We start from the raw sequence: 13,137 nt of genomic DNA, 5'->3' as shown, positions 1-13,137 counted from the left end.
AATAAAGCTATTGAGATTTTTTACTCTTGAGATTTACAAATTCATTTAACTTGGTAAAATATCACTATTGAGATTTTTTACGTTAAAAAATATTGTCATTTATATTTCACGTATACTCAAATTTTCAATAAAATGTCAAATATATTTGATATTTCATACTTCCATTATTAAAGTAAGAGATTCCTTTATTAAAAAATTACTCTTTGAACTAAAATAAGTATTTTGCATATTATCATTTTTTTTTATAGTTTAATTCTCTATACAATTTTACCATCAAAATCGTTTTCATTATAATTTTATTGATATAAAATTAGAGATGGATATAGGGATGGCAATGGGGAGGGGAGGGGAGGGGACCAATCTCCCCATACCCATCCCCGATATTTTGCATATGTCCCCGTCCCCTCCCCGTCCCTGTCAGAATTGCTTGAGAGAATCTCCATCCCCTCCCTGAATAATAACAGGGGATCCCCGAGGGTCCCCGGTCCCCGAATAACTAATAGTCTAATACATTTTTTTATTTTCGATTTTAAATTAATCATATTAAAATAAACTCATACCGCTATTGTAAGCTCGTAACCAACTTTGACAGCACATTAAGGCCTTCAATGTGCTTGGATGAAGTTTGTTATAGTATGGGCTCACAACTCTACCACTAGTGTTAAAAGCTGATTCAAAAGCAACTGTTGTAATTGGAATTGCCAAAATATCTCTAGCAATTCGAGCTAATGTAGGATACCTATTAGCATTTGTCTTCCACCAACTCAAAATATTAAAATCTTCCGTCCGAGGTATAACTTTCTCATCCAAATATGAATCTAATTCATCTGCAACAACTGCACAATCTCCATTGTTTACATAATCATCAAAACCTGTCATCCATTTGGTTGCTTTCTTATAAGAATCCCCTGTAGATCTAGTAGAAGAACTACTACCAGTATAATCAAAGCAATAAACAGTTGGTGAAAACTTCAATTAATACTCTTCAACTAATTCCCGGCAAAGGGTGACCACTTTCCCAACATACAACTATTTTGATATTTATTATTTTTAACAATATTTATAATTTTGTTATTTATTTATTAGTAATTTTAAAAATAAAAATAAAATTAAAAATTAAAATGGGGAAATGGGTAGGGGATGGGGATTCCACCTCATCCCCGTCCCCTCCCCGAATAAAAAGTTGGGTAAAAAATTTTCCCCGTCCCCTCCCCGAAAAAAAAAATTGGGTATAAAATTATCCCCGTACCCTCCCCGAATGGGGAAAATCCCCGAGGGTACCCGTCCCCGTGGGGATTTTTGCCATCCCTAGATGGATAAACGAAAGAAACGAGAAAACAGACTGAAAATTCTGAAAAAATTAAGCCCATGTCGCGGAGAGAAGAACCGATTTGTTAATTTTCTTTTAACGATTTTTCTATTTGCTTAGCTAGTGCTTTTGTCATTTCGCTTTGTAAGTGAAATTTTTGTTTTTGTTGTCTGCTTGCCAATTAGTTGATGGGCATATGAAGAACTTGAATTTCTGCAACTCTTTGCCCTTGAATTAATTCAATGAGATGATAAGAGTTACTTTGAATTTTTTATTCCTTACCTGCCAAAACAAGAGTCAAAAACCTCTACGGAATTCGTATAGTAAGCATGAATTGTTTACTAAAAAATTATCGGTTTCACACAAATTATTAACACGGTCAAGGAAGTTCTAAAAGATGATCCTGGAAGGATTGTAGTAGCTCACAACTAGTCTGGAAGTAAATATTGGCGAAGTTGAAGATAAGGTCAACTGAATTAGTGCGCCGAATTCATCGATAAGAGAGAGAGAATCGAATGATATTAAAGAATAAGAGAGAAAATTTATTAGGAGGTGAAAGAATAAAAATAATCAATAATATAGTATGGAGCTCACCAATTATTTAGTTCTGCTTTCGCTATTAATAGGGGGAAAAAATTCAACATTTGAAGCCCAACGTACCATTGATTTTGTTAGCGACAAAAAGTTAAGATTGTAATCCCATCAAGTAAAGCTCAACGTACCAAATTCCTAAACCTATATATTTACAATATAAGATTACAATCATATTTAAACAATAATTTATTTAGCCATACAAATTCCTAACCCCATATTTGAAGGCAAATTTCGATTAAAAAAATAGAGCTTATAACTAATTTAATAAGAATAGGAGGTTTTTCCTCTCTTAATTTGTCAAAATTAGCTTCCAATGATCTAATTATAAAGTTAATTTCTCAAAAAAAAATAAAGCTTAAAATTTCATTTTATATTATAACATAATCATTAATCAATAAAGAAGGCTGAAGTTTGATAATTGTAAGATTAATGGCTATAAATGTTTCAACTGCATGTGGAAATAAACGCATGTGGAAGTAGGAATCAATGGTCCATGAAAGAAATAAGAAGACCATAATAATAATCGTCTACTTTGCTTGATTTATTATGTACAACTATTTATTTCGTGGATCCATTAATTGAAACGTACGTAGCCGTTAATATATATGATATGTTATCCTTACCATGCATTATTGGTTAGTGTTATTGCTTTGATCGTCAGTTCGTCTTCTTATTTAGAATTATTTATTTTTTGGACCCTGTTTCGCACGTGCAATAATTTAGCCATATAGAGCCACCGTTGATACATTGTCTTTACCGTGCATCACTTGTTTATTTGCTACGTTCTCATTGTTGTGTCGACCAGTTGATCTATATATATATCAGATCAAACCAGAAATAAGAACTCAGTCGAGCACAATTACTTACCTTTTGAGTTGTGAATACAGTTCATTCGAAGCCAACAGAAATCTTTTGCCTTTCTGATTTGAAGATTATGAAAACTCCTTTGCGCGGGTATATATATAGGCCATGCATTTTCAATTAAATATCATTTATAATTCTTATTTTAATATGTGTACTTGTGATTAAGTTTTATAACATGAATTTTTTAGGTTATAACGATCGGTCGGAGGGGTCTAGAGTAATGCCATTATGGTCACTTATTGCTGATGATGAAATTAATGGAAATATTCATCTTCTTGTGGTCCCGCAATATGGAAGAAACCCTGACCACACTGGTTAAGTACATGCCGTGTTACTCTCTTATGTTAAGGAAATAAAATGATGGGTACTGACTATTATCCGTCAATTGTATGAGAGTCTTAGTTTGTTTTAATTAATTTAGCTTGTAAGATCTCTTGATATATACAAGAGATTCTCTTTGTCTAGCTGTTCACATGTACCATGTTTGCCTGGAAGGAAAATAAATAAATAAAATTGTTGTGTATCAATATTTTAATATCGATTAAGTTTGTCTAGCCATATATCTACTGTTAACTTAATTATGCTGTCTCTTCTTCAATATTTTTCTTAAACAAGCTCCACATAGTGGTGAGCTACTTCTTGCAAAGAACTCAAATAACGTTGCAGAGAACCAAAGCCAAGATAAAACAAACAACAAACAATACGGGTTATTTTTTTCCCTTTTGTAATTTATTGGTTTTATTGTTTGAGTAGGATTTTTTTGGGTGGAAACCAAGCCATGATTAATACAAGCTAGAGCAGGTACTAATTATTAGACAGATCGACTATGCTTAAAATCTATTTAAAAGGTGAATGCACTATTTTTTCAATTTGCAGATACTCATTTTTTATTTTTTTTGTTCAAACCCAAGGAGCCAAGAGCCGAAACGCAAATTTCACATAGATATATAGGTTAAATTTTAGTGAAGACCCTTAATTTTTGAAATTTTTAATGAAATCTAGCTTCTTACAACTCTAAAAGCTTTTAATAATTACCGATGACTAGTAATTTATACTTAAGAAGATATTCGGGATATACAATGTGTATGCGTGACATTATTAAATGCCTTCAATAGTAATTATTTATTGATTGGATAATCTTTGTATTGTAAATTTTTTTTAATGATAATAATAATAAGGAAATTAATGACAATAATAATAATTAAAAAATAAAATAAATAAATTTTGATTATAAGAATAATAAATTAATGACATTAATCATATTATTAAAAATAAATAATATAATGAATAATAATAAATTATAACAATTAAAATAATTAAATTAATAAATTTTAATGATAATGATGATGTTAATAAATAATAATAATGACGATAAAAATACTAATATTATTTTTGTTGTTATTATTATTATTATTACTACCAACGAAGGACCTATTTGTAAATAATACAAAAAATTTGGATATTTCATAAATTCTATAGGAATTAAAATGCAAAAATGTCAAATTTTAATTGGGATCAATTTAGAGATTATGAAAATGTATTGGGAGTAAAATGAATAATTCTAGAAATCAGATTCTAATTCCCAGCCCCTCCCTTAGGAATCAAAACAATGGTAATGATTGCCAAAATCTATAGGCCCGACACTATTTTTTATTTTGATTCCAAGCCTAAATTTTTGTAAATAAATTCATCATTGATTCCAATTTCCAAATTTTCATTCCGATTGCTGCTAAAAAAACACACCATTAGTGGTCAAATAGATTGAGAAGAGGAAATGAGAAACAATGGAGATAAATTAATTTTAACCAAAGTAATTTGAGAAATAAATAGAATTAATTAAAAATTAGAGTATGGTGAACTCGTGGACGTGCTTCCTCCAAAATACATACATATGGAAAAAAGATGCTTAAAAAGGAAAATCATTCTTTTTATTAATATTCTATCCGTGTTAAGCGGACAGGCTAGAGGATCTGTTTTCTCATATTAAATTTGGATGCAACCATTCTGTCAGCTTGTATCACAGATTCACAACAGTCCTCAACAAAGAATAGAAACAGATATTGTGAAAAAAAAACACAGCAGGGATTAATATAGGCGGACTGGATGTTGTTTTGTTAAGTCAAATCATGAGCAAATGCTATTTCTCGAAGTACTACCAGTGAAGATACAGTATTTAATACCATATTTGGCCCAAAAAAATTGTAGGATGAGAAATCCGCTTATCATAAATCAAACACTGACAAATCAACGAACTTCAATATTGCTCATCCTAGAGGAGAGATACTAGGTAATAAAAGACAACGAGGAGAGAAAGAAGAGGACAAAGATGATAATAGTAATACACATGTGCCAATCAATCCATGAACAAAGAGGTAAGAATGTAACAAGATCACGAAATAAAAATTGGTTCCACATGAAACATAATTCTCGTTGAAAAATATAAGTTTGGCAGCCTTTTTAGCATCATTCGTCGTATGCCCAACAAGAGTACAAGACTTTCTATCTTCAGTATTTAATACAGCTTAATTGCCGATTTGCCTGATAGTCCTCCATTGAAGTTGAGCAATTAGTCCCACCCGAACAACTCAAATGGAATGAAGCAGCGATCACATTGCAGAAGGAAAAAGTCGGACTGCCTCACACATTCAGCTCAACAAAAGGTGTAATCTCGAGGAAACCCCTAAATTAACCAACGTTAGTGAATCCTCTTCGGTGATCTGCTGTTTCTTTACTCTCCATTTACCAACCTTGGAAAAGCAGAAACGCTAAACAGAAATGAAAACGATCGCCATTTACATTCATATCCCTTGCATTTTATATCCAACACAGCAATGTTCACATCCTTTGCAAAGATCTCCATTGCAGCAATTTATGCGTCCTTTGCAGGAATTTTTAGTAATACAGCATTGATAAAATCCAGCGGAGCCTGGAGATCTAACTTTCTTAATTTCCGGTTATTAATAAGTAAAACAATTTCTAACAGGATTTAGATTTACAAATTCACATATCAGTATTTTAGCTGAGGGAGAAAATGGAATATGCTATGTAGCCTCTTGTATTAATAATAAAAAAAAATTGATTGATAAAAGAGATTTGATGTGTGTTTACAAATAAAAGATGTCCTTTTGATTCTTTTTCTTTTTATTGGTTGCAGTGTGTAACAAACCCTAAAATTACTTTAATAACTTTATAAAAATGCATTTATAAGTTGTTAGTCAAGGGAGATTATTTGCTTATAAGTTAACGTCAGTCTTTATAAAGGACGAGGAATTGTCTTGCCCTCTGGCAAGTTTTGTTTTGTCTTGTCCTACTGACAAGTTTGCTTGGTATACTTTAAGGATTGGTTTAAGTTTTTTCTTTTTATTTGTTTGGGGAGGGGTCATTCTGTTCACTACATGTAATATGGCATCCAACAGCAATTCAATGATGCCTGAGATGACTGCCGCATATGATTCGTTATCCATCGGAGAGGACGAGGAGGATGGCCTTGTCTTCCAAAGTGATGATATGGCAACGGGGCAGGAAGGATTGAATGATGTTAGATTCTGTTTGGTGGGGCGGTTCTTAACTGATAAGGTGATTAATTTTCTAGCAATGAAGAATACAATGGCAGCATTATGGCGGCCAGGGAAGGGAGTATGTATTAAAGATTTATCATCCACCCTTTTCTTGTTTCAATTTTTTCATGAGATTGATCTAAAACGTGTCATTGATTCGGGACCGTGGACGTTCGATCAACATATTCTAATTCTACAGAGGTTGGGGGAGAATGATAAGCCACATAGGGTCCCTTTATTTCATATTTTGTTTTGGATTCAAGTGTATAACTTACCTATTAGATTCCAATCGGAGAAGGTGTTGACAAACATTGGTAACTACATTGGTGAGTTCCAATCTTCAGATCCTAACAATCTCATGGGAGTATGGAGGAATTTTATGCGCATAAGAGTCTCAATAGATGTCAAGAAGCCATTGAAGAAAAGATTGCGTCTGAAGAAGGAGGGGGGGGGGAGTGGTTTTGGGTTGACTTTAAATATGAAAGGTTGAATGTTTTCTGTTTCATTTGTGGGCTGCTTGGGCACACCGAAAAATTATGTCCGAAGCTGTATGATTGTGAGGCTACTGATATGGTTAGGCTATATGGACCAGAGATGAAGGCTCCAACTCGTCGGAATGCAATGACCTCCGGTGAACGGTGGCTACGTTCAGTACCTCCGAACAAAGGTGGGTTCACTTTTGGTATGCCCACGAAATTCGTAAGTAGAGCCGAGATTAATGATACAAATGCCAAAAAATCGGGAGTTACCACTAATAGGAAAATGCCTAACAATTTTGGAAGGGATGGGCATGAGCATATGGAAAATATGGAGATATCAAAGGCATTGGCAGTTGTCAAAATTCGTGAGAATCAAAGGAATGATAAAGGAAAAGGGGTGGATTGGTTTACCAATGAGCTGGATATTGTTCACGTGGCTGATAGCTGTAGAGAGAAAGGCATCGTTCTAAAGGAAACTAAAAGGAGACGGGCCGAGATGGTGGTGTATGGGCTTGGGCAATCAGAGGGTGATGTGCAATCTATGGTAGTGGATCCAAAAAACGGGCTAGCGGTGGGACCTGGTTTTCAGGCCCACCGAGACCAATGAGTACCTTGAGTTGGAACTGCCGTGGTTTGGGCCAGCCACGGACAGTTCGAATGTTAACAGAACTGGTTCGTAAAAAAAAACCTTCCTTCATATTCCTTATAGAAACGTTATGTAGTAAAAGCAAGCTTGAAAGTATTAAAAGACAGTTGGGCTATGATGGGCTCTTTGTTGTTGAACGTGTGGGCCGAAGTGGAGGACTCGCGCTTCTTTGGTAGGCAACTAGTTCTGTGAGGCTTCTAAAGTATGCTACCAATTTTATAGATGCTGAAATTGAAGTTCAGGAGATAGGAAAGTGGAGACTGACTGGCTTTTATGGCTATCCTGAGTCTAGCAGGAGGCGGGAATCGTGGGATTTGCTCCGTTTACTTTCTTCTTCATCCTCTCTTCCATGGCTATGCATAGGGGATTTTAATGATCTTTTGGCGGCAAATGATAAGCGGGGTAAAATTGTTCATCCTAATTGGAAGTTGGTGGGTTTCCAAAAAGCTATTGAAGATTGCAATCTGATTGATCTAGGTGTTGAGGGATATCAGTATACTTGGGAGAGGGCTAGGGGAACTGATAGATGGGTTGAAGAACGACTTGACAGAGCCTTTGCTTCTGAGGCGTGGTTGCAGCGTTTCACCAGAGCGAAGGTATATACTTTAGAATCGTCCTGTTCTGATCACCTCCCTATATTTTTGGATCCTAGTCCAGGCCAATATATTACGAGGAATAGGCATTTTCGGTTTGAAAATGTTTGGTTGCGGGAGGTGGATTGCAGCGAGGTTATTCGGGAAAGTTGGCATTCTAATTCGGGGCACTCTATCCAAAACAAAATTCTGGCTTGTGGGTCTGCTTTAACGGAGTGGGGGAGTCACCTAGGCTGAAACTTTCGTAAGCGTATTATGGACTGTAAGAACCGAATGGCTTCCTTATGAGGGCGTCGTGATAGAAATGGTGTGGCTGAGTTTACAGAGGCTAGGAATCGTTATAATGAGTTGCTGCATAGTCACGAGGTATTTTGGAAATAGCGGGCAAAATCGCTTTGGCTCAGAGAAGGAGATCAGAACACTCGTTACTTTCATGCCTCGGCTTCAGCACGGAAAAGGCAAAACTCCTTGGGGAATCTTCGCAATGATCAAGGAGAATGGTGCGCTAATTCTGATGAGGTGGATGCATTGATAGTTGATTACTTTAAGGGCTTGTTTACAGCTGGAGAGGTCCAAACTGCCGAAGTTCTTCAATGTGTGGCTACAAAGGTTACAAGTGAACATAACTCAATGTTGTTAGCTCCCTTTTCAGCCATTGAAGTGAAAGACGCAGTGTTTGGTATGCACCCGGATAAGTCCCCAGGTCCTGATGGGATGAACCCGGCCTTCTATCAAAAATTCTGGCATATCGTTGGTGAGGATGTGGTTTTGGCTTGCCTTAAATTTCTTCAGGATGCTTCCTTTCCGGTAGGCTTGAATGATACTTCAATTGTATTAATTCCGAAGAAGCAAAGGCCTGAATTTTTATCGGATATGAGACCCATTGCGTTATGCAATGTTCTTTATAAGATCATTTCTAAAATGTTAGCTAACCGTATGAAATTAGTGCTTGATTTGGTTATTTCAGATTCACAAAGCGCCTTTGTGCCGGGACGAGCTATCACAAATAACATAATCATATCAGCTGAGATTATGCACTTCTTGAAGCGAAAATGGCAAGGAAAAAATGGGGTAGCTGCATTGAAAATTGATATGTCTAAGGCATATGATAGGATCAAGTGGAAGTTTCTTCAAGATATGATGCTTAAGATGGGGTTTGATGCAAAGTGGGTGGCGTTAATGATGCTCTGTGTTTCTACTGTTAGATATCGTGTGCTTCGTGAGGGTAAGGAGCTTGGTCCGATTGTTCCCTGTAGAGGCCTTCGCCAAGGGGATCCTTTATCCCCGTACTTATTTATTCTATGTGCGGATGGATTAAGTTCATTGATTCGAAGGCAAGAGCGCAATGGATTGATTCACGGAGTTAGAATTGCGAGAGGAGCTCCATCGGTGTCTCATCTGTTTCTTGCGGATGATAGTTTCCTGTTCTTTCGGGCAAACGATAATGAAGCTAACTTAATCAAGCATTTGCTGGCAGTATATGGACGAGCTTCTGGCCAAGTAGTTAACTTTAGTAAATCTTCAATCTCATTTAGTGCTAATGTAGTTGAAAGTGTATCTCGGGAGATATGTGCTATTCTTGAGGTTAATTCTACTGCAAATCATGGGGCTTACCTTGGGCTGCCATCAGCCATTGGAAGGAAAAAGAAAGAAGTATTTAAATATATTAGAGACAAGTTATGGCAAAGACTTCAAGGGTGGAGTACGAGGATGCTTTCGCGGGCTGGGAAGGAGATTTTGTTAAAGACTGTGGCACTTGCTCTGCCTAATTATGCTATGAGCATTTATTTGCTGCCTAAAGAGCTATGTAGAGAACTAGAAGGGTTGATGAATTCATTCTGGTGGCGTAACAATCACAGTAGTGGGAAAGGAATTAATTGGGTTAAATGGGAATACTTGTGCAACCCAAAGGGGTGTGGTGGACTTGGGTTCAAGCAGCTTCATTTATTTAACATTGCGATGTTAGGAAGACAGATGTGGAAGCTATTAACCTGCCCTGAATCTTTAATGGCGAGAATCCTCAAAGCTCGTTACTATCCGCGAACATCTGTTGTTCGAGCTTCATTGGGGCATAATCCCAGCTATGTATGGCGTTCCATTCTGGCTGCAAAGGAAGTGGTGGTCCAAGGGAGTAGAGTGCAGGTTGGCAGTGGGCATTCGATCTCAATTGGGAAAGATCCTTGGCTTCCAGATCTCCAAGATGGGTGTGTATCTACAAATCTTAACGAGGAGCTAGCTGCAGCTCCTGTCAGCAGCTTAATGATGCCTCACCAAAGGGTTTGGGACTATGATGTTGTTTCGGACATCTTCAACTTAAGAGATAAGGAACTGATCCTAAAGATTCCCCTTAGTTCCCGCCGTGAAGAGGATATGTGGTAATGGATGGCTGATCCCCGGGGATGTTATTCGGTTCGTAGCTGTTATAAGGTATTAAATCCTATCACTCCTGATTCTGGTGCGAATGTGTGGCGGAAACTGTGGAATTTGCAGGTGCCGAACAAAGTTAAGAATTTTATTTGGAGAGCTGCACACAATGTGTTACCTACAGCAACCAATTTAATCTCTAAAAGGGTGGATGTTCCCTCTACTTGTTCTGTATGTAATGCCTATGAAGAAACAATGTTACATTCCTTGGTTGCATGCAGTTTTGCTCAGTCTTGTTGGAATTCTTCATCGGTTGGTTTTGTTGGCTATTGCTCTACTTTTTTGGACTGGCTTGCTCAAGTGTTTATAAGGTGCAGTAAGGAGGAGTGTAATATTGCAATGATGATTTGTTGGCAGATTTGGGTGAATCGAAACAATAAAGTTTGGAATAACACAGCCTGCTCAGTTTGTCAAATTCTCAACTCTGCTGGGCAATTTCTCTATCAGTGGCAAGCGGCAAAGAGGCAAGTCTTTGATATTAATGATGATACTCAGCGGCTGGTTCATGGGGCATTGTGTTGGGAGAAACCTAAGTTTGGTTGGGTAAAGTGCAATGTGGATGCAGCTGTGTTTGCTTCTCAAGGGAAGATTGGGATCGGCTGTGTGATTCGAAATTCACAAGGAGGTTTTTTGGCAGCAAGGTGTGTGGAAGTGGTAGGAAATTTTGGAGCAAGGGAGGCTGAAGCTCTTAGCATAAGAGAGGCTCTTAGTTGGATGAAAGAACTGCATTTCCCATGTGTTATCATAGAGATGGACTGCCTCCAAGTGTTCCGAGCTTTGGTTGAGGAATTCTCCAGCCCAAATGGATTTGGTTTGATTATTGAAGACTGTCGAGCTTTAGTTAAGTTTATAGGAGAAGTGCAATTCTCATTTGTATGTCGATCTGCGAACTGTGCCGCTCACTCCGTAGCGAGGGCTTCAGGTTCTTTGTCAGGTCTCCAGGAGTGGAATATTGTTCCACCTGTATGGTTGTTAAACAATTTGTAAGCTTTGATTAATAAAATTTCTTCCTTTCAAAAAAAAAAAAACTTTATAAAAGCGCACAATTTTATTTCTATACCCAATTCTTTCCGTCAACATCAATCCTCTCCTTTTTTTCAATCCCCGAGTTCCGATCAAGCAGTAAAAAGATGAAGAGAAATTGTTTCCTTCTTAAAAATGACGTCTTTATAAATTTGTCAAGCAGAAAAAATAAATAAAAAGCTTAACTAGGACATTAGTTTATTTTTATAAATATAAATATTTTGAGAATATAAATCAAGTAAAATAACTTATATACCGTTAATTTAATAATAAATTGTAAATTATGGAGAAACCACCGGGGTAAAAATCAAAATGACCGAAAATTTCCCATTATATCTTGTACATGTATAATTTCTCCAAGTATAAATAACTGGCGTTATTGGAGCCAAGTCATCAAAAGCTCCCTAGTGCTCTATGTGCTCTCTTTCTGCCCTTGTGCTCTCTTCTACGATTGCTGGGTTTTCAAGTTTACTTAGATATAGCTCCGTTGGTCAAACTATGCACTTTGCTTTTATTTTACCCGACTAATAATTAGTTAGGTCTACTTGATGTATAATTTCTCCATGTATAAATAACTAGCGTTATTGGAGCCAAGTCATCAAAAGCTCCCTAGTGCTCTATGTGCTCTCTTACTTAGATGTAGCTCCGTTGGTCAAAAGTTTGCTTGATGTATATTTGGTACGTGAAGTCATGAACAACACTTGCATGAACTTCAAAGTTCCCGGTTCAAGTCTCAACTGCTACTTTAACTGAGATAACTTCTCAAACAATGGGCTAAGGTTGCGAGACATTATATCACACAAAGTGAATGAAAGGAAGCAATAGATTTCATATTCGTGAAGAACTGAAGATAGAGGTTGGATAAAAACATGGTGGTATGGATTAACTGATATTACTTCCAAGTTTCAACCAATATCCTCCCATACGCCACATTAATTGTATCTGTGTCTCTGTGTAATTATTTATTTAAGGAAAAAAAAAGGCTAACATATATAATTGTAATTACAATATTTGGGATGATGTTGTCGTAACCATCAATTAAGGCGGATAGGAGGGAGCAGATAAATCAATGAATGTTACGTACAAAGGCTAGCATAAATGTATATGTTTAAGTAGGAAATCTAATGAAGGTGTACGTTCAGTTGTTTGATTTATATTGTGGCCGGTTTCCCTTCAAGAGGCTGGTAATTAAGAGTAGGTCCAGCTCGATATAAAATGCCATTTATAGTTAATTACTTAATTACTTCTCCGGGCTTTTAATACGCACGCACATGGAAAAGAAACAAACTCTGGAAGGGTATGGTATAATTGAAACGTGTGAATGTGAATGATATCATGAAGATGGTGGAACCTAGCTAATTGAACAAAAAATTAATCAATACGAATTAAATTAGAAATCTTAATTAATTTATTAATACAAATGCATTGACGCAGCAGTACAAACATAAGGCTTAATAACTAATTAAATGTAGAGAGATAGAATTGAGAAAGGAAGGGAAAGAGAGATTATAGCTACTTATAAATTAAATACAACATGCATGCAGAATTAACCCACGTCATGGCATAGTTGAAGATCAAGATGAAGATTGGAGATTAAAGATGTATCATAAGCTAGCTAGCACAATCGATTCGCTGGGGGATACGTGCT

At 36.4% G+C, this 13,137-nt stretch overlaps 1 protein-coding gene across 1 annotated transcript; it reads left to right on the top strand.

The window, feature by feature from the left end:
- The first annotated feature begins 6,169 nt into the window (after positions 1–6,169).
- On the top strand, positions 6,170–6,814 carry LOC112098524. The gene has a single exon (XM_024185087.1). It carries the CDS (start codon positions 6,170–6,172, stop codon positions 6,812–6,814), a length of 645 nt encoding a protein of 214 aa, XP_024040855.1.
- The last annotated feature ends 6,323 nt before the right edge of the window (positions 6,815–13,137 follow it).

Source organism: Citrus clementina, unplaced genomic scaffold, assembly GCF_000493195.1.
Source record: "Citrus clementina cultivar Clemenules unplaced genomic scaffold, Citrus_clementina_v1.0 scaffold_5, whole genome shotgun sequence".
Classification (NCBI taxonomy): domain Eukaryota; kingdom Viridiplantae; phylum Streptophyta; class Magnoliopsida; order Sapindales; family Rutaceae; genus Citrus; species Citrus x clementina.
This window is presented reverse-complemented; position numbering and strand designations above follow the sequence as displayed.

What these genes read in the sequence shown, in the direction of transcription:
- LOC112098524 (XM_024185087.1), top strand. Translation starts at nt 6,170, where the DNA reads ATGGCATCCAACAGCAATTCAATGATGCCTGAGATGACTGCCGCATAT.